This window comes from Mus caroli, unplaced genomic scaffold (assembly GCF_978045245.1).
Source record: "Mus caroli unplaced genomic scaffold, Mus_caroli_1 scaffold_2, whole genome shotgun sequence".
Classification (NCBI taxonomy): Eukaryota; Metazoa; Chordata; class Mammalia; order Rodentia; family Muridae; genus Mus; species Mus caroli.
This window is the reverse complement of record NW_028227257.1, coordinates 76039384-76065459: the sequence shown is the minus strand read 5'-3', so window position 1 is coordinate 76065459 and position 26076 is coordinate 76039384. Positions and strand designations below refer to the sequence as shown.

The 26076-nt window shown below is 42.6% G+C and overlaps 1 protein-coding gene across 1 annotated transcript; it reads right to left on the bottom strand.

Moving 5' to 3' along the window:
- Positions 1-4327: 4327 nt before the first annotated feature.
- On the bottom strand, positions 4328-25664 carry Depdc7 (DEP domain containing 7). The gene is made up of 9 exons (XM_021156290.3): positions 25512-25664; positions 12918-13308; positions 11026-11153; positions 9645-9834; positions 7076-7287; positions 5819-5961; positions 5550-5675; positions 5387-5465; positions 4328-4661 (listed from the first exon to the last, which is right to left on the bottom strand). The coding sequence occupies exons 1-9, from the start codon at positions 25582-25584 to the stop codon at positions 4468-4470; spliced, it is 1536 nt and encodes a 511-aa protein (XP_021011949.1). The 5' UTR covers positions 25585-25664; the 3' UTR covers positions 4328-4467.
- Positions 25665-26076: the final 412 nt, after the last annotated feature.

Sequence of the window (26076 nt, the reverse complement as noted above, 5' to 3'; positions counted from 1 at the left end):
TAAAAAGAATGATCAAGCATGGCATGGTGGTACACATCTTTAATTTAAGAAATTTAAGAACTCAGGAGGCAGAGGCAGTTGGATCTCCAAGTGTGAGGCCAGCCTGGTCTAGAGTGAGTTCCAGGCCATCCAGGGTTACACGGGGAACCCGTGGCTTAAAAAACCAAAATCACAAAAAAGAAAAAGAAAAAAATAAAAAAGCCTGAGCAGTGCTAGCAGTTAGAAACTGAATGTTCCTGTCTTTTCCAGAAGGTGCTAGTTCCAGTAGCCAAAGGCTCATGGTTTAACTATGTGCAAAACAAAGATTGTAGACCAGATAGTGTGCAGCCGCTCTGCCAACTATGTGCATCTCACCAGTTTCAGTAGCCTCAATCTGAAAACTTCCTCTCACACTTAAGTCATGATCTCTTCTCTTTCACCACTTTTTGTTTTTAAAGGTCTGTTTTAAAGTGCATTGGTGTTTTGCCTATGTGTATGTCTGTGTCAGGGTGCCAAATCCCCTGGGATTGGACTTAGAAAGTTGTGAGCTCCATGTGGGTGCTGGGAATTGAACCTGGGTCTTCTGGAAGAACAGATACGCTCTTAACCACAGTGCCATCTCTCCAGCCCTTCTTTCGTCACTTTTAAAGCTGCCTTTCTTTTTTCTCCTTCTCTTCTTCTCTTTCTTTCTTTTCTTTCTTTCTCTCTCTTTCTTTCTTTCTAGATTTATTTAACAGCCAGGCATTGGTAGGGCACGCCTTTAATCTCAGCACTTGGGAGGCAGAGGCAGGCAGATTTCTGAGTTTGAGGCCAACCTGGTCTACAGAGTGAGATCTGAGCAGCCAGGGCTATACAGAGAAACCCTGTCTCAAAAAACAAAACAATCCCCCCCAAATAAATTATTTATGTATGTGAATCCACTGTTGATGTTTTCAGACACACCAGAAGAGGGAATCAGATCCCACTACAGATGGTTGTGTACTACCATGTGGTTGCTGGGATTTGAACTCAGGACCTCTGGAAGATCAGTCAGTGCTCTTAACTGCTGAACCATCTCTCCAGTCCCAAGCCATCTCGATAGTCCCTGCCTTTTTTTTTGTCTCTTTGGGTTTTTGTTTTGTTTTTCGAGACATGGTTTCTCCCTGTAGCCCAGGCTGTCCTAGAACTCACTCAATAGAAATCTGCCTGCCTCTGCCTCCCCAGTGTTGGGATTAAAGGTGTGCGCCACCACTGCCCAGCTTGCCTGTTTCTTAATTTTGCCTCAAAACTGTCTTTCCCAAGGTAATTGGTATCATAAATACTATAGCTGTCAGCTTTCTGTTTGAAAACTACCTGATGTTAGTTTTGTCAAAAAATAGAGATCACTCATTGTATGCTAGCAGATTGGGAAATTAAGCTTTCCTACTGCTTTAATGTTCTGTATGTGTGTTCTGTATGTGTGTGTGTGTGGGGGGGTATGTGTGTGTACATATGTGCCATAGCATAGCACATATGTGGTCAGAGGAAAACTTATGGAAGGTGGGTCTCTCCTTCTACCATGTGTGTCCTGGGAACTGAACTCAGTTCAACAAGCTTGGTGGCAAGTATCTTTTTTTTTTTTATTGGTTTTTCGAGACAGGGTTTCCCTGTATAGCCCTGGCTGTCCTGGAACTCACTTTGTAGTGTAGACCAGGCTGGCCTCGAACTCAGAAATCCGCCTGCCTCTGCCTCCCAAGTGCTGGGATTAAAGGCATGCGCCACCACCGCCCGGCGGTGGCAAGTATCTTAACCCACTGAGTCATGGTGTCAGTCCCAAGTTTTTCCTACTTCTTAGTAAGAGACTAACCAGGGAAGTAGCTCAATTAATAGAATTCTTGCCTTGCATGCACAAAGCCCTAGATTTTGTTTCCAGTGTTGCTTAAGCCCTGTGGTGGTACACACCAATAACCTTAGCTCTTGGGAGGTAGACACAGAAGGATCAGGAGTTCAGGGTCATCCTCCTTTATTCTGCGAGTCCAAGCCCAATACACACCTGTAATCCCAGCATCCTATGCTGAGGCGGGAAGGGGACAGAACTGCCTGGAGGCTAGAAAGGCAGCTGGCCTAGAGTGTGCAGAACAGCAAAGCAGAAAGGAGCCTCTGCCTCAGAAACAAGCAGGAGAACTGACCGCCACATCCACATTTCCACACACTCAAGACATGGACTTGTAAAAACAAATTGAAAATTTAAGAAGGCTAAAATAAAATATAAAATTCAGCCTTATAAAATGTTAGGATGAAAAAAGACATATTGTGGTGGTATTTTATAGTACATATCCACCTACTAGATATGTCTAGTCAGTGTAGTCATTCCTAAATAATCATTAAGTTGGTTAAGATAGCTTAAAACTCACTATATTTAGCAATTTATAAGAAATACCAGATACAAAGAAAGGTAATGAAGGATTAATGTATTTCCAAAGTCGGTTGGAAACATTGTTTGGATCCTTATTTGAATAACCATGAGGAAGTTGGAGCACAAATTGCCTATTAGTATTAGTTAATATTAAGGCATTATAGAACTTCGTGACAATGATTAGTTTTTTGAGATAGGGCCTGTTTCTAGCCTTGGCTGTCCTGGAACTCTTTATGTATGCAAACCAGACTGGCCTTGAAATCAGCCATCTACCTGCCTGTGCTTCCTGAGATCTGGGGTTAAAGGTGCGCTTCTGCAGGCCTGCAGTGGTTAGGTTTTAATGCACTTTGGACAGATGTGCTGAATGGTAGTGCTGTCTAAAATGGGTCGGAATGATAGCAAAGAACAGACAAGGACACAGACCAAACAATATAGCCCTTTAAGAAATTATGGTTAATACTGTTGATGTGCATATGTGCAAGTTCATTTATTCCAGTCTCTTTTTTATATACTCGAAAGCCCCTCAAATAAGCTTAAAATGTTTAATTTTTTAAAAAACATCTCTGTTGACTTACAGGTGATTCTGCTAGACTCCTCCCAGGGACTTGCATGATGATCTGCAGCCTGGTGCAGGTGGCACACTGAGTGACATAAAAAAGAGCTGCTTGCTACCCCAGTGTTCCCCCCCCCCTCTCTCTCTGTTCCCAGGCCAGTCTCTTTCTCTTTCTGTCCTCCTCTCCCTTCTCTGCCCTCATGGCTATGCTCCTGTATACCTCTACCCCTTCTCCAGGTCCTTACTAGCCTCCCTCCCCCCAAATAAGCCCCCCTTATACCAGGTCTATCACATGGTGTAATTTCTCAGGGGGTATCTTGGAATGGGCCTGCCAGGCACCCCTACTTGAACACTTCATATATATATATATATATATATATATATATATATATAATTTCATAACACTTTCTAAAATTAATTTGTGGTAATTAGAAAGTCCACTATATAATAAATGTTAGTTTCTGCTTTAACTCTTTAATACAAAAATACATTAATATTTTAATAAAAAACATGCTGAGTGTGGTTTCATTCCAGCACTTGACACACAGAGGCAGTAGTTCTAGGCCAGTTTGGTGTATACAAACTCTGTCTCAACAAAATAAAAACTCCCTAATATGTAATTAGGCTTCCTGTTAAGTATTTTTTATTATTAGATATATTTATGTGAATGGGTATATAGATGTCCCATGTGTGTACATTACCCACAGAGGTCAGAAAAGAAATGTGAGTGTTGAGGCCAGCCTGGTCTACAAAGTGAGTTCCAGGACAGCCAGGGCTATACAGAGAAACCCTGTCTCGAAAAAACCAAAAAAAAAAAAAAAAAGAAAAAAGAAATGTGAGTGTTGGATCCCTCTGAGACTGGAGTTACACGTAGTTGTGAGCCACTATGTAGGTGCTGGGATCTAAGCCTAGGTCTTCTACAACAGCAACAAGTACTTTTAACTGCTAATCCACCTCTCCAGCCCCAGTAGATTATTACTTTATTCTTCTTCCTCTTCTTCCCCCTCCTCCTCCTATTTCTTCTTCTTCCTTCTTCTTCTTTCTTCTTCTTCTTCTTCTTCTTCTATAGAGCTTCCATCTGAGGAGGCTCTTTTTTTTTTTTTTTAAGATTTATTTATTTCATGTTATGTGGGTTCACTGTTGCTGTCTTCAGACACACCAGAAGAGGGCATTGGATCCCATTACAGATGATTGTGAGCTACCATGTGGTTGCTGGGAATTGAACTCAGGACCTCTGGAAGAGCAGTCAGTGCTCTTAACCGCTGAGCCATTTCTCCAGCCCCGAGTATTTTCTTATATAAATACATTACTGCTCTATCCTCCAAATCCCTATGATTTTTTATATAAATTGAACATAATTTTAAATCAACTCATCTAACAGGTCAGATGTTACAGCAACACACCATTCTGAGTAATAGTTTTTGACACATATAAAAATTTTTTTATTAAATACAACTTCAAAAAAAGTACAACTTCATATTTAGACATCCAAGCTTAAAATTTCTTTAGGCTACATAATCTGCCCTTAAAATACAAGTACACATACACAGACATTAGAAACTCAGTCTCCAAAATACTCAGTGAAGATGTCTGGATGAGTCTTACGGAATTGGCCTAGCAGTTTCTTCTTCTCTTTGGCAGAGAGTTGTGAATCCTCATCAATATTCTTTAGTAAGCTCAACAGCTGGTCTTTGGTTTTCTCCTTTGTACTGCTAGAATACTCACTTTCATCAATTCTCTGGCAATAAATATAGCCTTAAGATTTAAAACAGAAACTTCCAGTTAATGACTCTATTCTTCACATTTATCTAGAAAAACAAGGCAGTGGTTTCCTTTTCATTTTCCTTTGTCATTCTATAAAACGCATCAGAGGGAATAAAGATAACCTTAATCAAGCAGTTTTAACCCAGCCTGAGATGGCTCATGGGAAAGGCACTTGCCGCTAAACCTGTGTTCAATCCTCATAAACATGACCGTGGAAGCACAGAAACAACTCATGAAAGTTGTCCTCTGACCTAGACACACACACACACACACACACACGGAGGGAGGGAGAGAGGGAGGGAGGGAGAGAGAGAGAGAAAGAGAGAGAGAGAGAGAGAGAAAGAGAGAGAGAGAGAGAGAGAGAGAGAGAGAGAGAGAGAGAATAAGAAATGTGAATTTTAAAGGTTTTAAAATAACCTGAAAGTTATTGTAACCCAGGAAGTACTCTGCTAAGCCTAGAAAATTGAGGGGAATGTTTCAAATCATTTAGTTGAAACTCATCATAGCAAAATAATTTCAAATCAGCACTCTGGACTGGTCTCAAACATCTGTGACCCTGGCCTTTGGAAGTTGGAGGCAGGAGGAGCAGGACTTCAAGGTCATCTTTGGCTACAGAGCCATGGATCAGCCTGGACTACAATGAGATCTTGCCTTAAAAACAAACAAACAAACAAAAAAACAACCCTAAAACCATGTAGATAACATTCTTAAATTACCTGTATCTTTATTAGGATCTCTTCCTTTTTGTATGGCCAGAAGCTTAACACTAACAATTTTATGTAGAGTTCCAGGAATCTAGGAAGAAGGTACACAGGACATTATTCAAGTGCATTTTAATCTGTTACAAAGAATCACAATTCATTACTTTCAGAGTTTTACCTTGAAAACATCTTTTTGGTGATCCATTAAGAAGAGCACAAGAAGATCCGTTTTGCCTTTGGATACATTTTTGTTGTTGACAATAGCTTTTGAGAATACCCTTTTCACTACCATCCGATTGTCACTCTGTAAGAAGAAACACACACCCCATGCTACATATTTGAAAGGCTAAGTTTAGTACTAAGGGGATATCAAATATGAATCTGCCATCCGCTGTAGCACAGTGGATGCTAATGCCCGGAATACAGTGAACATTTAGACAGACTTACTTCTTCCTGTAATTTAAATTCCGAAGGATCTGCTGCAACAGCCATGAAGTACAGCAGCCGTCTAAACTCCTCCCTGTCCTGGGAGTCCTGAAGCTTCAGAAACAACTGTGTGGCTTCTAACGCCATTTCCGTCTTCCCGTTTACTTTAGCCAAAGGAAAACAACTGCTTAATTTACCAAATATGACTATATTAAAATGAACAAAACTCATTACACTTTATGTGAAGTAGTACACTTCCTCAAAGTTGTTTCCAAAAGCAAAAACAAAAAGCAGGAATGAAAACAGGAGCAAATCAACCTCCATACATGTGCCACAGCATGCATACATGTATGTGCATACGTACTGACAAATAGGAGCAATTTAAATAAATACAAATAAAATGGATGACCAACAGCATAAAGACAACCTGTCCTCAGATCAACAATTGATACCACAGGCCCTTGTCATAGATCGTCTTAGGATGTTAAATCTAACTCTTGGCTTCATAGATTCCCACTCTGCTTCTCAAACAGACTTTGAGCATGTGCTATGTATAAATGCTGATAACTGTACCTGAGAAAAATAGAAGGCATTCTCTGAAACTCCCAATTTGTTTTCAAAATCCATGTAAAACAGTGTGCCCGTGTAGGTCAGAAAGAACAGTGTTGTCCTTCTGAAGAGGGTACAGGGTCATGCTGGTCACTCTTCTAAAGCAGGGAACTGCCACACCTGCCTAAGCTTGCAGAGGATGACAGCAGTGTTCTGAAGCAGCCAAAGTTCCTACCTAGCTTTGGAGCTACTAAGGTCTCATGGTGAACCCTAAATACTTGCGTGTGTGTGTGTATATATATATATATATATACACATACATATGTATATATATATATATATATGTGTGTGTATATGTGTATATATGTGTGTGTGTGTGTGTGTATATATATATATATATTCTTTATACAGCTGACTATGATTTGCCTCATGCTTTAGCAGCTGGTTTTGCCAGCTGCAGATAATTTCTGCCATATTGTGACATTTGGAATTTTGAGAACTTTACAGATGCTAGAGAGGGTGTGGGTAGTTGTTGGTCATTTTGGGAGGTTGTTTGTGTTTTGTTAGTAGTGGTGCTCAAAAAGGAAACAAAAGGAAAGAAATTAGATTTATAGTCAGGGGCTGAAAATGGGTGGGGAAAAAAAAGAACTCACAAGTAGCAAAGACCAGCTGCACACGTAATTTTTTTTCTCTAAGATGAACTCTGGTATCTTGCAGGGGCTAACTTACCCAGGAGTTCTGCTATCCCATTATGAACATCATACAGGTGGCTTAACAGAGGCTCCCTAGTACTATAATATTTGCCAATAGCATCAAACAGAAGTTCCTTCACTAAGTCTGTTCTGTCTGGTTGCTCAGGAAAGTTCCTGCTTATATCCACAACCATCCGGTCGGGAAGATATTCCAAGCAGTCAATGGCTGCAGAGATCCATTCATCTTCCCTAGAGCAAGGGAGGAAAAAGAGGGTTGTCTTAAAACACAAGAAGAAATAGACACATGGTATCTAATTCCTTGATTATTTCACATTTGCTACTAGGATAATATTTTCCACACTTAAAGACAATAGAATCACTTACCATATATCTAAATTGTGTATGACAGGTTAAAGAAATCAACTACATTGCATTTTCCTTTTGTGTAAAAATATCATTTTACTACATTAAGGATGAGAAGGTCACCAAAATTAAAATTTGACCTCAAATTCTCCCTAGTGCTAGGATAATGAATGTGTGATATTACCCACATCTGGTTTCAAACCTGACTCCTAAGCTGTAATTCCACCATATAACGTTGCGAGGTTCAGAGTCATGGGTATGGTCTATTACCTCTCGCTTTAGCTAGGACAGAATAGAGTAAGACAAAAGATTAACATTTCTCATTTCATTTAGTTTGTAGAGACAAGATAACATTTCAAAATAATCAAATCAAGAGGTAAAATGTTCCTTGGGAGATTTGTGTTGGTCTCTTGTAGCCCAGCCTGGTCTTCAAATCACAATATAGGTAAGAATGACCGTGAATTTCTGATTCTCCTGAGTGTTTTGATTATAAGCACTGATGACCATATTAGGAACTATTGGAGAGCCGGGCGTGGCTCACGCCTTTAATCCTGGCACTCGGGAGGCAGAGGCAGGCGGATTTCTGAGTTCAAGGCCAGCCTGGTCTACAGAGTTAGTTCCAGGACATTCAGGGAGATACAGAGAAACCCTGTCTCGAAAATCCAAAAAAAAAAAGGAGCTGTTGGAGAATAAACCCAGGGCTTCATAAATGAAAGGTAAACACTCTACCAACTAGCTATATACCCATTCAGAAAACACTGTATCTCAATAAATTTGTTATTTGTCCTCTACTGCCATAGACTTTAGGGTTTACCAAAAAAAATAAAAAATAAAAAAATAAAGCTAGATATCTTTACATTTGCTACACATTCTTTATGTCATAGCTTGGGTTTATAAAAAGAGGAAGCTATGAATCTTTAAGGTCATTTTTAACACAAATTCTGAATATTAAGGTAAGTATAAAATATTACCTATTGTAGAGATGTAAACAGGAGAGTAAGCTTCCCATTGCAGAAGCAGAACTTACCAGCTAGTATGTTAAGTTTCATGTAAGGCTTTATGTGTGCGCCCCTGCCTAGCTTGAATATAAATCTTAAGATCTGAAGTCTTAGAGAATCCAGAGCAGACATTTTTAGCTCAAGGAAGAGCCATAATTTGGTCTATTCCTCTCCTAAGTAACGTTATTAAAGGCTAGTAACTTCCATGATTCCAGTTGATTTAATGTTGAATTTTTTTGCCTCAGTAGGTAGTGTGCCAGTCTACTTTCTGAGGTGGAAGGGTTTAAGAAGTACAACTTTCTCCTTCCTAGCTCTGTGTTTTCAACACATTGTTCATATGAATAGTTGGATGCCAACCGATAGATAGCATAAAAAACCAGGTATGGTGATACATACCTTTAATGCCAGCACTAGAGAGGCAGAGGCAGATCTCTAGGTTCCAGGCCAGCCAGGGCTATACCCCATCTCAAAAAATAAAAATAAAAAATTTTTTAAATTTTAAAATTTAAAAAAAATTTAAAATTTAAATTTTTAGAATTGCCTTTAATTCTAGCACCTGGGAGGCAGAGGCAAGTGGATCTCTTAAGAGTTCCAGGTCAGCCTGGTCTACAAAGCAAGTTCCAGGAAAGCCAGGGCTACAAACAGCCTTGTCTCAACAAAACAACAACAAAAATTCACATTCATAATGACAGCTGGAGGTGAAAGGTTTACTTTACAGTGCTTTAGGATAACGAGTGAATTAGAAGATCACTCATTTAACAAGCATTCTAAAAGAAAGAAATGTACTCAAGTCAAGATTCTAAAAGTTTGTCAAATCTGTTCACTTTAAGTCTGTGGGGAATCTTAGGAGATGCAGGCATGCTGATATCTTCACATGCCATTTTTGGTTTTGGGGTTTTTGTTTCTGTTTTTTTTTTTTTTTCTTTCTTTTTGAGACATATTCTAAGTGTATATGAGATCTTGGCTGGCTTCAAACTCAGAGATCTGCCTGCCTCTGCCTCCCAAATGTCAACATTATGAGTATGTACAGGGTCTCATGTCGCCCAATCTGGTCTCAAACTAGCTATGTAGTTGAAGGTAACCTTAAAGTGCTGAGCCTTCTTTCTGCCTTCTAAGCTCTGAGATAAAAGGTGTGTGCCACAACACCTAATTTAGTCAATGCTGAGGCTTGAACCCAGAGCTTTGTGTGCACTGGGCAAGCTCTTTAACTCACAAACATATTGAGATAATTATATTTGCACTTACTGAGAGTCACCATAGGCCCTGAGAATTCCTCGATCCAGATAGTTACTGGTGTTGACCATGTCAGGCTGTCTCTTAGACTGAGGGGCTTTAGGCACGACCTCTTGCTGTTTGAGTAAGGAGTCAAGAAATGGAAGGTCGACAAGTTGTAGCAGCCGTCCAATCGTCTCCTCTTGCCATACTTCATTGATAACTACCCAGGAGAACGACAAAGTGGGAAGTATCAATTAATAGTTATTCCATGCTCACTGCAACATCTGTCTAGGTAGGTCTAACTATTAAATCTGTGGCAGAGGGCTGGTGAGATGGCTCAGTGGGTAAGAGCACCCGACTGCTCTTCCGAAGGTCCAGAGTTCAAATCCCAGCAACCACATGGTGGCTCACAACCATCCGTAATGAGATCTGGCTCCCTTTTCTGGAGTGTCTGAAGACAGCTACAGTGTACTTACATATAATAAATAAATAAATCTTTAAAAAAAAATAAAATAAATCTGTGGCAGAAAGTGGGTATACTAGCCCACTCTTTTTTTTTTTTTTAAAAAGATTTATTTATTTATTATATGTAAGTACACTGTAGCTGTCCTCAGACACTCCAGAAGAGGGCGCCAGATCTCGTTACAGATGGTTGTAAGCCACCATGTGGTTGCTGGGATTTGAACTCTGGACCTCTGGAAGAGCAGTCGGGTGCTCTTACCCACTGAGCCATCTCACCAGCCCTACTAGCCCACTCTTACTCATGGAGTGCTTTCTTACAACAAGACAATCCAAGATTTGTTTAAAGTGTAGGAGAACAGCCTCTGGACAAGAGGAATTCTTGTCATTCTTTGTTCCATATAAAGCAATAATATGCCAGAGATAAGGGATCAAGCCATATAACATGCTAATGAGGACTCTAGAAGAAAGAATTGTTCATTCAATCTCAAAACTCATTTGAAACTATTGGCTGCAGAGTATCCACTCAGGCTTTCCACACAACCAGGATGGGGGAGGGAGAGCAGAAATCAAGATCATCAGGCTGCATTCCAGGGCCACAAGGAGGAACATAAGAATTCTGTTAAGACTTTAAATATGATTCTCAGCTGTTCATGTAACCTAATAAAATCTTAGGAAAAGAAACAGCTTAGAGCACACATTAAGGAAGAATCAATCTGCATGCAAAACATTTCAGACTTGAAGCCCTGCCAGCAGATGGACAAAAGTCAGTGTTCAAGAGTTGTAACAGTGATGTGTTGTTGTTCAGGATAATAGACTTCTGTTGAAGCTCAACATAAACAGCCTTAACACACAGCACACTCTTTCTCTGCCTGAACATGAAAATTCAAATAAAAGCTGGGAGGAAATGTCTCCTGGGTCTTCCACTTCTCCCTGGGCATCACTAGCTTACCTTGAGGAGACAGCCTGGCAGAGATGTGTATGTGAGGGGAGTTGGCAGGCTTTAGACTCAGGTTCTCCCACAGGTCCTCCAAACTGTCCGACTTGATATCAGATGACATAAATGACGCGTCTGAGTACCTAGCAGTACATCCACAGTAATGATGAGTGTTAGAGCTGCAGTGGCTACGGAGCTTACGTCTCAAAACCAAAGCGTAACAGATGAAAGTCTGAGTGGGATAAAATACCTTTCACAAGTCCCTTATTCCGCCCAAATGCATTCTCTCTACTTGCTCTTTGGAGTCAGGATCTCTTGCATTCGCAAGCTCATCTCAAACTCACTATGTAGCTGAAGCTGGCCCTAAACTCCTGATCCTCTGGGCCCTACATCCCAGATCCTGGGATTACAGGTAGATACCACTACACCCTGCTCTAAAATACAAATATTCTAAATAGAATCTCCTGTGACCCTTTATTTAGATGTAACACAATGACTAAAACTGTATCACCAATTTTAAAACATAATAAAACTAAGCGAGGCCTGGTGGTAAAATGTCTCATCCTAGCCCCTCAAGAGGTAGAGGCAAGAGAACCCTGAACTTACTGTGAGCCTGGCTTGTTACCTACAGCAAGTAATGGGCCAGTTTGGGCTCTACAGGAAAACCTGTCTCAAAACACCAAAAAACAAAAACAAAACAAAAAAATCCTGAAATTGTCAGTCTGTTTTTTTAAATCTTAGTTGGTATGAATATTCCTTTGTTTGCCACAGAAATATTAATATGCTCCACTACCCAATACTGTTGAAGATCCCAACAGCACTGTAGAATATTTATAAAATGTTCTTTCTAAAACTCCAGTTACAAACTTTTGGTCTCAAAAATTTCAGGCAAAGCATGAAGATGTGTTAGAGGGGTGTGGAGCAAGCATGCTCTACACTATCCTCTTATTCCTTTGCTTGTGTCTAGAGAGGTATATTTTATTGAGAGACTTAAAAATATTTAAAGTCAGTGCCCTAAAATCCTGACTCTAAGGTCACGTTTGAGTGATTTATTGTCTCCTCTGAGGTTTCGCTGGGGCAATGAGGGGAAGACAGTTTTACTTCATAAACTCACCATGCACTCCTCACGTGCGTTCACTTCCATCAGCAGTCCGGTCCCCACATTCTGTCGTTCCAGACTCCCACTTTCTTCCCCCGTGGTTAGTACAGCCTCCCCTTCCCTAGCCTGCAACATTGCTTCCCTAGTTCTCACTGACTACGAAGCACCATTTCCGGCCCAAGTGGTCTCCCTAAAATATAACCCCATCCTGTCCTCAGTGTCTTTTGTGGTCTTTCCAACATCTATATGACCAAGTCCCAAGTTCTTTACCACTCCAGAACAGTGGCACCCACCTATGTCCCAGCTTCTCTGGAGGCTGGGGTAGAAGAATGGCTTGAGCTGAGAAATTCAGGAATGCCTGAGCCACACAGGAAGAACTTGTCTCAAAATTAAAAACAAACAAAAACCTCACAAACCAAAATCACAGGAACCCTGGAACATGTCACATGAAGCTCTGAGTACTGTCAGTCTTTCACTTTTCACACTCCAGAGCCACCACGTTCTACACTCCAGTAAGACTCTAGAGCTGGGTCTCTCTGCCTGCCCTTCTGTCTTCTGTACTCATCCCTTCTTGATAGGAATTGCCAGTTTTTACAGTTACTCCAACTTGAGGCAAAGTTTGTTGACTGATTTTGCAAAATAGTATGAACAAATGAAGTCTAGGGTATACCTGGTACGTTATCAACATTTTAGTATATTTTATTAAATTTACCAGGATTTGGACTTTAGTCAAAATTATCACAGTCTTTTTTTAAAAAGTATAAAAATGCTGCTACTATGCCTACGACCACCTAATGCCAGGACTCACCTGGAAGGCGAATGCACTTTGTTCTCATGGCCTAACTGATTATCCTGATTAGGTATTGTTGTGAATCTATAAAGGCTGCAACTGCTATCTTCAAATGTAGGCTTCTTGTCTTTTCCAAAAACTCTGGTTTGAACAGCTTCAAATACTTTGTAGTCCATAAGTGCCTGACACACTCGTACCACTTTGGCCCGAGGAATATCAACATCACCAAAGAATTTATTCTGAGTTAAGTGGGAGTAAATGACATCCACGGCTTCCGAGCCGACGAAGCAGTCGTTGTGCCGTTTTAAGTGGTGCCTTCGCTTCTTCACTTCCACCTGGGTTTGAAGGGTGTTTACAATGCTGCTCCACACGAACGTGGCTCCGAATGGCTTCTGGGCCACACTGAAACCTAGAGAGAGAGGAACTGTGCATTAGCACTTTTGATCATTTGTACGAGGTCCAAGCAACACCTAGAAAGAAGGGAAATTAGCAGAAGCATATTATTGATGGCAATTTATTTAAAAATTTCGTGCCTGCTATATACTAAGTGTTGTCCTGTGTGGTAGACACAGTAGTGAATAAAATCTGTTCTCACATTTGAAGACACTATGGGCAGATCCAAACAATATGTATGTGTTCAATTAGTGCTGAGAGGATTTAGCTGCTGGGCATGGTGCTTACCTGTGACTAGCAAAGGAGGCTGAGGCAGAGGATCAATCGCGAGACTCTCAGGAGATCAACAGGCACACACATGGGCTGGGGTGGAGAGGTGGCAACAGCTGAGTAAGAGAATGCTATTTCATTGGGGGGGGGTGTGTGCCCGAGCTCCTGCGCTGATGGGTTGTATGTGGACACGTGTGCCACAGCACGTCAAAGGACAACTTGCAGAGATATGCTTTCTCCTTCCACCATGTGGGTGCTGGAGATCAAATTCAGACTGCCAGGCTTGGCAGCTGTGTCTCTACATGCTTATGCACATCCACCTCTTGATGGCCTGAGAATACTACTCCTTCCTTTTTACTTTATGTGTATGAGTGTTTTGCCTATGTGTGTACGTATGTGCACCACAGACTGCCTAGTGCCTGAGGAGACCAGAAGAGGGTGATGATTCTTTGGAACTGGAGTTACAGATTATTCTCAGCTGCACGTGGGTGCAGGTGCAGGGAATTGAACCTGGGTTCTCTGGAAGAGCAGCCGGTGCTCATAACTACTAAGCCATTTCCATCCCCTGAGAATGCTGCTTTGGTTGGTTGGTTGGTTTTTCGAGACAGGGTCTCACTATGTACTACTGCTGGCTGTCCTGGAACTCTCTAGGCAAGGCTGGCCTCAAACTCAGAGATCCACCTGCCTCTGCTTCCTGAGTGCCACAGTTAAAGCATGTGCACCGCCAGCTGGCTGAGAATGCTATTTATTTTAAGTGGGATGCCAGGAAAGACTTTTCTAGGGTTGGAGATTTAGCTCAGTGGTAGAATGTTTGCCTGACAACTGAAAGACCCTGGGTTCAGTACCAGCTCTGGAGACACAAAATCACAAAGGCAAAAAGAAAAAGAAAAAGAAAAAGAAAAAGAAAAAGAAAAAGAAAAAGAAAAAGAAAAAGAAAAACCACAGAAACTAGGAATCACTTTTCCAATAGTTATATCTAAATAGGGACTTGAGTAAAACCAGGAAGCAAGCTGTACAGACACTAGGGAAAAAAAACAGAGAACAGAAAATCCAAAGGCCCAGGGGCATGCACTCTGCTAGAACATGCCAGTCAAACTAGAGTGGCCTGAGGAGAGAGCCGCAGCAGGAAGTGAGAGCAAGGAGGGGTAGATGATGCACCAACAGCTACACGCAAGACTGTCCAGCTATCCAGTCAGCAGCAGCTCACCTACGAGGCAGATAGCATCTCGGATTAGAGACAAAGTGGATTCACAGGCTCCATGCCACTTCCGAGCACACTGAAATCCTCCTGGGATTGACTCACGGTCACGCATGCACGCAGGAATGCACATGCCATGCACACAGGAATGCACAAGCACACACACGGGCTGCTTCCTGTTTTGCCAGCTTCTAACTTAAATACTTCATAAGCAGGGTAAAGTAATAGGAGTTTATTAACTATTGCAAAAGACCAGGGTGAACACAGAAACAAAGCAAGATTTTTGCCCAGCACACATAGAAAGGGAAAATGAGCCCTGAAGACATTCCTGTTAGGCTGGTGAGATGGCTCAGTGGGTAAAGACAATTGAGGCCAAACACGATGAGCTGGGTTCAATCCCCAGAACCAACATGGTAGAATGAGAACACTGACTCCCCAAAGTTGTCCTCTGTCTTTACAGGCACACACACACACACACACACACACACACGAATTAACTTTTTTTTTAACGTAAAAGAAAAAAAAAAAATCCAAGCCAGCAAGATGACTCAGCAGATAAAGGCTCTTCCCGGAGCCTGGCAACTGTGCAGTCCCCAGAACTCACATGCTACAAGGACAAAACTGACCCACATACAAAGTAAATTAAATCTGAGAAAATTTCCCATATTTTTCCTTAAATAAAACTGATTATTGGCAAAAATACAAAGAAAAGGAAAACTAAAGGGACAGAAAATGGGCCTTGGGCTTTACCACGCTGACGGAACTGAACCTAGCTACTTAGTTAATCATATGGTCAGAGGCCCTGTGTCTGCTGCTCTCTCCCCTCTCCCTCTACCCCTCTTTACATAATCAGTGTATGCTCTCTTATGAGATACGCTCCTCACGGTCTCTGAAAATTCAGCAGTCCTAGTTAAGCCCCTGCTTTTGTTAAGCAATTGCTTCATTTACGTGGATTCTCTTGGCAGAGAAGCAGGCAAGTTACTACTTCCTTTCAGAGTCTAAAAGTAAGGAATATGGAGACTGACCATTAAAGCGACCATTGCCTGAAAGGAAGGAAATTTAAACAAGTGTGTGTGTGTGTGTGTGTGTGTGTGTGTGTGCGCGCGCGCGCGCACCGGGTGGTGGTGGTGCACGCCTTTAATCCCAGCACTTGGGAGGGAGAGGAAGGCAAATTTCTGAGTTTGAGGCCAGCCTGGTCTACAGAGTGAGTTCCAGGACAGCCAGGGCTACACAGAGAAACCCTGTCTCAAAAAACCAAAAAAAAAAAAAAAAAAAGAAGTGTGTGTGTGTGTGCCCAGCTTGCTATGTGCGTGTGCTAGGATCCAAAGTCAAGTCCTCCTGATTGTACAGCAGGCACTCCTATTGCTAATTCTCTTTCTAGCCCCTCTTCCTACATTTTTAGCTCCTGAACAGCATGTGTATGGAGGGAGAAGGATCACTCTCGGAACTCACTTGGTTCTCTTTCCAGCGCGTGGCTTCTGAGCTGGAACTCAAGCCATCAGGCTTGGTGGCAAGCACTCTTCCTGGCTGAGCCATCTCGCCTACCTTGCTCGTTTTAGTGCAATGGAGAAAGAATTACTTTTCTGTTGTTTTTCTTTTGCACTGGGGATTGAACTGAGTTCTGAGGTACATGCCCAGCATATGCTTTGCCATCAAAGCTATACCCTAGAGCCAAGAATCTTAAATTCATCATTTGAGATCCACTTTCAGTGTTGAAGTATAAGGAGTACATTGAGTCATTACACTGCATTACTTCACGGCATAATTTTATAACTGCTAGCAATTGTAACAGTTTTTACTGTAAAAATTAATAGCACACATATAAAGTCATCTGCTGTTTATTTGTAGTTTTCAATTCCAAAAGATAAATAATTTATTACCTACTCATTGTTTTGCTAGTTCAAAATGATCAGTGAGGTTGTTTTCAATTTTAATAGTGCTTTAAGAATGAAGATAGCTGGGCATGGTGGGGCACACCTTTAATCCCAGCACTCTGGAGGCAGAAGCAGGTGGAGCTATGTGAGTTGGAGGCCAGCCTGGTCTACAGAGTGAGACTCTGTCTCAAAAAAAAAAAAAATCCAAACAAAACAAATACTAAGATAATTCCTAATGTAGTGGAAAACAGAAGTAACTGCTGCAGCCTTAGAAATATTAGGTAAGCAGTTTCAAGATTCAAATCCTGGAGACTGTGAGAAACAGTAAAGTAAAACTAGACTGGCAGCAGCCTGGTGTTACCTGTGAGGAAAGCCAGAGTCCACACTGAGGGGTCTTAGAATTGGTATCCAGGCCTCAGGGTGAGCTTCACTAACCTGGCTACAATGTGCCAATAGCCACCTCCTTTCTTTACTATAGTGTGGAGCAGGGGCTCCTATATATAGACCAGGCTGGTCTTGAACTCAGAGATCCACCTGCCTCTGCCTCTCCAGCTCCGGGATTAAAGGTGTGGCCACTACCCCAGGCCCAACAGCCCAAGTTCTTAATTTATTTAAAATACCAGAGATCATAATGAGTTTTAAATTAACCTAATGCTGGCTCATTAATCTTTCCTTATGTGTGTGTGTATGTGTGTGTGTGTGTGTGTGTGTGTATTGTTCTTTGAGACAGGGTTTCTCTGTATAATCCTGGCTATCCTGAGTGGAACTCACTGTGTAGACCAGGCTGGCATTGAACTCACAGAGATCTATCTGCTTCTGCTTCCTGAGTGCTGGGATTAAAGACAATTGCTACCACTGCCCAGCTTGAGACTATGTCTTAATGTAGCCCAGGCTGGCCTGGCTCTATGGAATAGCTTAGCCTTGAACTGATGATCCTACCTCTACTTCTTGAGTTCTGAGAGTGCAGGTGGGCTTCAAATTCCCATTTTATCATTACCAGCAATGCCTCCCATCTGAGTATGTACAGCATGACAAACTATGACTTCTCTAATTTAACCAGACACATGGCTCTGTGGAAATAGCTAATAATCACCCCTTTTTCAGAAAATTGAGGTTCAGTGTGTTAAACCTGCCCTGGGTTACACAGATAGTAATTTCCTAATACCTACATATGTTTTATGATTAGTTATTTGGTGTTGGGAATACAGATTAAGTTCTAAAGCTGTGCTTCTCAGCCTTCCTGATACCGAGACCCTTTAGTACAGTTCCTCATGTTGTGGTGATGCCTAGCCATAAAATGATTTTGGTTGCTGCTTCATAACTGTAATTTTGCTACTGTTATGAATCCTAATGTAAGTATTTTTGGAGACAGTTTGCCAAAGGGGCCACAACCCACAGGTTGAGAACTGCTGTTCTAAACAGAAGCTCCTGAAGACTGAGGAAGTAAACAGCTCAAAGCCTCAGGAAGTCCCTGAAACTGACAGGCCAGACGGACTTCCCAAGGCACTAGGAACTTCTGAGGAGGCAGAGACCATTTAAGCTAGGTCAAGTGTGCAGTGAGCTCTGATTTCCAGCTTGCATGAGCTGGGGTGGCATCTGGGTTCACAGCTCCTTCCATGCTAGCTCCTTTACGTGACCCTTCTCCTGTACTCCTAATAGATGCACTGGTGTCACGTAAGTCTGTCAGCCCACATACTGTCAAGGTCGTCTTTGACAATGCATAAAGTTTAAGGACAACCTGGGCTATAAGAAACTCTATCTCAGGAGAAGCCAGTTAAAAGATACAAGATTCGAATTCATCTTTCCTTGGCGATCCCAATAAGGTAAAACAATGAAAGAACCAAGAGATCAGAAGAAACAAATTCCATAGTTTTAAGATTTACGAATTCTTTCCCAAAGTGTTTATAAACCCGTGGAAGCCAGTACTCCTGAAACAAAGTAGAATATTGTGAATTCTGTAATATATACAACACATAGGAGTAAAACAGGAAAATAAGACTGCAAACCTGAAGCCGGGCGTGGTGGCGCACGCCTTTAATCCCAGCACTCGGGAGGCAGAGGCAGGCGGATTTCTGAGTTCGAGGCCAGCCTGGTCTACAAAGTGAGTTCCAGGACAGCCAGGGCTACACAGAGAAACCCTGTCTCGAAAAACCAAAAAAAAAAAAAAAAAAAAAAACAAAAGACTGCAAACCTGGAGATCTCAGATTGTCTTTCTCATAAGGGAAACAGACTTTAAGGTCAGCAAATTTTCTTTTCTTTTAAAGACAAAGTTTCAATGTGTTGCTAAGGCTGGCCCAGTACTCCTGGGTTCATGTGATCCTTGTGAGCCAAGTAACTGGCATACAGGCATGGTTCTCACACCCACCTGGGGTAGTGATTGATGTGTTAAAGATAAAAAGTTAAAACACTCAAGTCACAAAGTAGGCTAGTACAAGAATCCTGAAAGTTGAAGCAAAGTCACCAATTCTAACCAAAGGATGGTGATAGGGATGGGCATACAGCCGGAACGGCATGGGAAAAAGCTAATGCTTACATAGGAATTAAGTAAGGAGCAAGGAACAAACTTCCCCATATTAGCTTGCTACTAAAACGTGGGAAATCAGGACGTTTTACAGGTTGGATAAGACTGTAAGAAAGATTAAAGAACAGGTTAGAGCAGGGCAGCCAGCACCTGTGTGCCACATAATGTTTCCAGAGTCCTCCAGGCAAGATAAAAGCCAGCCTTTTCAGGTCCCTCTGTTCTCATTGACCATTAGTTCCCAAGCACGGCACTGCGTTCGTTCCCAGGTATTTCCCCTCAAGCATCACCACCCACAGACCCAAAGCTCAAGTTCACACAGACACAGCAACCCATAGTGAACGGAGGACTTGACAGGTCAATATGTCAAAACTCATACCAGGATAACCAGGTTTGACTACAGATCCCCCAGTGCTGCGCAGGATCTATCCTATCACCCATTAAGACCAGAAAAGCATGCTAGCCAAATAAAACTGACTTTCTGTAATTTCTAGACAGAATTCAGGAAACCAGAAAGTACACAATGACTGTTTCTAAGGCTAGCGAGCAGTCACAGCTGAAGCTTCAGATTGTCCTACAGCCTCACTAGCATAGAAGCTGGACAACTCCTGAAAAGTCTACATCTTGAAGCCAGGGGCTGTGACTATCTTTAATCCTGGCCTCCAGTGGGCAGAGGAAGAGGCAGGCCAATCTAGTGCAGCCAAAGCTACAGTGAGACCCTCTCTCAAAAATAAAATCAATCAATCAATCAGTCAATCAATAAAATCAAAATAAACTCTTCATCTTGAATCTATTTTCCATTTGGTCAAAGGTGTTCTAAAACACCAGGACTGTGAGAAGTGCACTGACTGTTCTTCCAAAGGACTTGGGTTTGAGTTGTAGCAACTACATGGCCACTTACAACTATAAATCCAATTCCAGGGGAGGGACCCAACACTCCAATTTCCACACATACATGATGCAGACTTACGTGCATGCAAAACAACCATGCATATAAAATAAAAATTAATTTAAAATTTTTAATTAATCTAAGAATCTAAAACTAAGCTACAGTAGGTCTGGTCAAGAGATTTCATCTCCGGCTGGTGAGATGGCTCAGTGGGTAAGAGCACCCGACTGCTCTTCCAAAGGTCCAGAGTTCAAATCCCAGCAACCACATGGTGGCTAACAACCATCCGCAACGAGATCTGGCGCCCTCTCCTTGGAGTGTCTGAAGACAGCTACAGTGTACTTACATATAATAGGTAAATAAACCTTAAAAAAAAAAAAAAAAGAGATTTCATCTCTGTATCTTGGTTCTTTTACCAACCACTACAGCAGTTGAATAATATAGTTAAGCTTGGTCTCAGGTCTACACTGCTAATTATAAGAATTTAAAGACTGAAATAGTTCTTGCTTCATTGAGAAACAAACACATTGAATATCAAACAGAATGATGGATCTATAGGAAAGAAAACATGGGGACGCATTAAACCTAGATCTCTTAACATTATGGTCTCCTTTTTTTGTTCAGTTTTTGTTGTTGTTGGGTGGTGGTTGTTGTTTTTAATGACACTGCCTTATGACCCAGTTTGGTCTCAAACTTGCTATTGTAGCTGCAGCAAGTTTGAATTCATGACCCTGTTACCTCTACTTCCTGAGTGAAATGCAGGCAAAAACTACCATGCCTGGGTTGCATATCCTCCTAAATGATACATTAAACCTGTTCTACTAAACATTTTTTATTTGCTTGAAAACAATAGTTTGAAAAGCAAAAATCACTTTTCATAAATAGGAATTCTAGCCCCAAAAGTTTATTAACAATAAGTTACATTTTCCTTTCTTTTCTTTTCTTTTTTTCTTTTTGGTTTTTGAGACAGGGTTTCTCTGGATAGCCTTGGCTGTCCTGGAACTCACTCTGTAGACCAGGCCTAGAACTCAGAAATCCACCTGTCTCTGCCTCTCAAGTGCTGGGATTAAAGGCATGCGCCACCACTGCCTGGCAAGTTGCATTTTCAAGAGAATTCCAACCTTTAGTCATTTATTTGAAATACTGATCATTGCCATTTTTAATGATACATAATGATTAATGAAGTTAGTAACCAATAATTCCTTTAAAGCCAACTCATAAATCAGCCACAGTAGGACATTACATTTACTCAGATTACAAGGGGCACTCAGGATCAACCTTGAAAACAGCAGTTCACCCTTCCTGAGAGAGCCTAGTCAGGGGAAGCCGCTCTAACCATGCAGGTGCCTACAGGTACATCAGCATGCATTCTGTAGCCAGGCTGTGACTTTGCTCTTGAAATGGTCTCACCACGCAGCTCTGGCTGGCCTGAAACACCCCCTGTTGACCAGCCTGGTCTTTAGTGTACAGAGATCAGAGATCTGCCTTTAATCCCTTGACCTTTGAAGTCCTGGGATTAAAGGTATGTGTTACGAAGCATGAGATGATTATTTTCATTCTAGAGCTTTGGACTGAAAATTTAAAAAGTCATTGAAATAACTCATGTTTCCCATATAAAACTTTAAGAAATAGAGTTAGTACATTGTTTTCAAGTTTCCGTACAGTTACAGAGTTCAAATAACTTCGCCGCTTTATGAGCCATCTCAATATTGCTTTAACACAGGTTAATGAACATTTGTTAGTTGTAGATTATTGCTAACTACTAGAAAAACATTTGTAAAGGTTAACCCAATGGTTCGCAGTGGATCGTTTTACATCCTCATCAGATCTGTCAGGGGACATGTTTTATTTATCAATGGGAAGGAAGGGGCTACTGACATCTAGAAATGCTAAAAGTCCCACAATGTACAGCATGGCTCCCACAACAGAGAAGTGTCCACAGTGCCTAGGTTAGGAAAGCTTGGGTGGATGAAATAACTGTTCAGGGTGGGAGTGTGTGCTAAGGCATACAGACTCAAACAGCATGGACTCGGGAGTGCGTGCTAAGGCATACAGACTCAAGCAGCGTGGACTGGGGAGTGTGTGCTAAGGCATACAGACTCAAGCATCGTGGACTCGGGAGTGCGTGCTAAGGCATACAGATTCAAACAGCGTGGACTCAGGAATTCTGCCGTCCTGGGTCTCACTCTGAGATCCCACCCTTCGTTAATAAAATCCAACTTCTGGCAAACTACCTAACTCTGTTGGAATCACATGTTAATGTGGCTAACTGTGTACAACAATAAGCAAAGTCCAGCTCAAACCAGGGAGAAAACTATCATATCAGTATCTAGAGGAACCCAAGGAGACATGACAACTTATAGAACAGAGGACCTTTCTTTTTTTTTTAAAGACCAAGTCTCACTCTGTAGTCCTGACCAGTCTTGACCTTAAGACATCCATCTGCCTCTGCCTCCCCAGTGCTAAGAATAAAAGCACACCTCACATTAAATCATTTAGGATTTAAGAGAATTTTATTTAAGGGACAGATTACAGTTCACTGAACATGGTCTCAGCATACTCAGGAGGCTGAGGTAAAGGAATGTCCAATGTGAAGTAAGCTTGAGCCACAGCAGAAAATCCTGTCCTCATTCATAAACAAACAGCTGGAAGGCTGGAGATGGCTCACAAGTTAAGAACACTTGCTGCTCAGAGGACCTGAGTCTAGGTGCCAGTATCCACCTTTGGCAGCTCACAACCACCTGGTCAGATCCAGAAATGATGACACCCTCTTCTGGTCTCTGTGGCCATTTACTCTCATGTGGCACACAAACTTACGCATACACATAAATAGTTCTTATAAGCCACCACCCCTCCCCAAACATAAAACAACCTGGGGGTATAGTTCAGTGAAAGAACACTTGCCAGGTACGTATCAAGTTTTATTTTTATCTCTTCAGGTTCATTCCATCATTTTATGTGTGTAAGTGTTTGTCAAAATGTATGTCTGTGCACCATATGTATGCCTGGTGCTTACAAAGGCCAGAAGAGGAGGTCGGAACCCCTGGAGCTAGACTTACAGAAAGTTGCAACCCTTTATGGGGGCGCTAAGAGTCTAACATGAGTCCTCTGGAAGAGAAGCCAGTGCTCTTAACTACTGAGTCATCTCTGCAGTCCCTTGACAGCAGTTCCAAAGCCATTACTCAGGCTGGAGAGAGACGCTCAGTGGTTAGAGCACTTGCTGCTCCTGTGAGGAGCCAGTTTCAGTTCCTGGCACCCACATGATGGGTAACTCCAGGGGACTCTATAATTCTTCTGTCCTCCCTGGGCACCAGGCACACACATGGTGTACGTACATACACGCAGGCAAAACACTCACACCTATACAAAATGAAATCAATTAATCTATAAAAATGACTCAGAGAAATGTTTAGTAGGCAATAGCTGAAACTTCGTGAGAGCAGTAAATGTCACAGAGGTTATGTCACAGCTGGGTAGCTGAGGCCAAGTGGGAAACTTTCCGACACGACAGAAACAGATACTGCAATTTTTCCTGGATATTGCCTTTGACAGTCCAAAGTTTGCTTTCCTATCTGGCACTAGAGAAAGGCTGACTCTGAGGTGCCCCCATAAAGGCTGGCTGTAGGTATAAGTCTCTCCTGACAAGAACAATTTTAACATTTGCTAAGAGAAATATCTACAAAAGTAGGCATTGGCCCTCCCCTGCTTTAATTCAGCGATTAATGAGAAAGCCTATGGGAAGTATTCTGAGCTCCTTGGAAAAGTGACACCAGGCAAATTCAAAGACTTAGGTTACAGTATAAAGGGATAACGAGATAACAAACCACTTTCTTGTTGGTTTGCATTAAGACAGGTGTCTTAAGTTCTGGCAGAAGATTAGCACAAACCCCTTTTTCTTCCTCATAAATCAGGTTCCGGCTTGTGCTTATAGCCATTGAAAGAGTTACTAATCCCTGGAAAAGGGGACGTACAAAGCTGCTTGCCAGAGCACACAGACAGGGAATGGCAAGGAACCAACCCCCAGGCTCCCATTACCTCCATCAGAAGGACTGTGACAAAGCAAGGCAGGGTGGAAGAGGAGTAAATAAACAATTAGCAAATCGGAATCCCAGCTGCAAAGAGCAGCTGGAGCCCACAACAGCCCCCTCAGAGTCCCCCTCAGCAGCCCCCTCAGCCCCGGGTGCCTGATGCTGAGGACAGTAAGTGAGCGATCTTTTCCTTCAGTGAGAATCTCTAGCCACAGGTCAATCCTTCCCACAGTGAGTCAGCTACCCAGTTTTAAAATGCATTCCCTCTCACCACCTAAAAACCTGTTCACAAATGTCCAAAGCCCAGAACTGACATTTCAGCTGTTAGGAAAGACCTTCCTAGTTAAAGTGGGTGAATTTGGGAATCCCATTTACCAAAGAGAGCCTAAAGCTATCAACAATTTCCAGTGCCATGTCAAGTGATAGAGTGATCAGAGCCTGTTAGGTGAGAACAGTATGTGGTCAGTTCTTGTTTGCTGGGTTTGGTTTTTTTGTTTTTTTTTTTTTTTTTGAGACAGTCTCATTTTTTAACTCTGTTTGGTTTGGAACTTTCTGTGTAGAGCTGACTTGGAACTCAGAGGCTTTACCTCTGCCTCCCCAGTGCTAGGACTGAGGGCTTACACCTCTACAGCTGGACTATAGACCGCTTTTATAATCTGTACCGAGAAAGTAGTTCTCTAGCAAAATTCATCATTAAGATCTTGGAGATTATGTGGAGCATTGATTAGTAAAGTCAAGTCAAACAATAGCGGGACCACTGAGATACACTTTTCTGACCTAGGGGAAGGACTCACTGTTTCACAAGTTGGCATTTTACAAATGAAAAGCTTTGGTTGAGAGCCAATTTCTCCAGCTCTCTACCGGGCAGTTCCAGAAAGGGGGAAAGGTGGCACCTTATCCAAACAAATCCAAATATCCCAAACCTCCCTATTTGCAGAATTAAGAGTCAGAATTTTAGCACGGATTATCCGATTCGGGTCAAAGATCTTACACCCGCCCTCGATGATTCAATACATTTGTCTCCCAAAGTCATGTAACTATCAGATCAGGGATTGGGGGAGGGGGGTGATGGAGGCTTCACTGAAACATTGCTTGTAGCGAAAGTGTTAAATTTACACACTATTACTTCATCTCCCGAGTCTGGGAGCCACCGACCTCTGATCCCACCATGCAGTCAAGAGTTCGTTCTCCAGACGCTGGCCAGGAAACTATTCAAAATTCCGCGCGTGTCATAAGTCAGGCTGTGGAGCCTAACCCCCACTGCGAGCGAAGTTTGGTAAAGTTCCTAAAACGCCGAGCTCTGCCTGCGGCGGGGTCCGTGGCCCGTTGCCCGCTGCCCACCCAGGAGGAGAAAGCGGATCCTCGCGGCCGCGCAGCCCGCGGAGCGCACCGCCCGCCCACAGCCCGCGCCCGCCCCACGCTGCCGCGGCCCTCCGACCCACCCGGAGGTCTCTGTGCAGGGCTGTGCAGAGCCGACAGGTTCAGCGCCGCCGCCTTCTCCCGAACCGTGGCCATGACAGCGGCGGGCTGGACTCGGTGCCTGCGCCGCTGCCGCCGCTGCCGCCGCTGCTGCCGCTGCTCCACAGACTGCGCGCCCGCGCCGAAGCCTCCGGTTAACTCCCGGGGGGCGGGGCTCCCGGCGGGCTCCGCCCCCGACGATCACGTGTTTCACAGTCTGGCTCCAAGCCTCTGTGCTCCAAAATGCCCCAGGCAGCTCCAAGCGGGCGGTGCCCAGGTAGAAAGCACTTAGCCAGGCATGGCTTTTCCAGTGCTAGTTGGTACTAGCCCGGGGCTAGACCCGCTGTGTCCCAAGGTGTCCCTCCAGGGTCTGCCCTCGCTCCAGCCGGAGCCTTATTGCTCCAGGTCTCAGTGCTTTCTGCTCTCACCTGCGAATATTAGGTCCAGGTTGGCTGGGCTTTTAATGAGAATTACCTGAACCGACATTTAGCAATTCGTAGTTGGACCATAAATGCTCCCAAGTGTATCAGGATAATAAATACTTGGAGT

Coding starts and splice junctions, on each gene's coding strand:
- Depdc7 (XM_021156290.3), bottom strand. CDS start 25,584: ATGGCCACGGTTCGGGAGAAGGCGGCGGCGCTGAACCTGTCGGCTCTG. Junction 13,309..25,511: donor CCCTGCACAGAGACCTCCGG/GTGGGTCGGAGG, acceptor CTCTCTCTCTAG/GTTTCAGTGTGGCCCAGAAG. Junction 5,466..5,549: donor ACCAAAAAGATGTTTTCAAG/GTAAAACTCTGA, acceptor CCTTCTTCCTAG/ATTCCTGGAACTCTACATAA.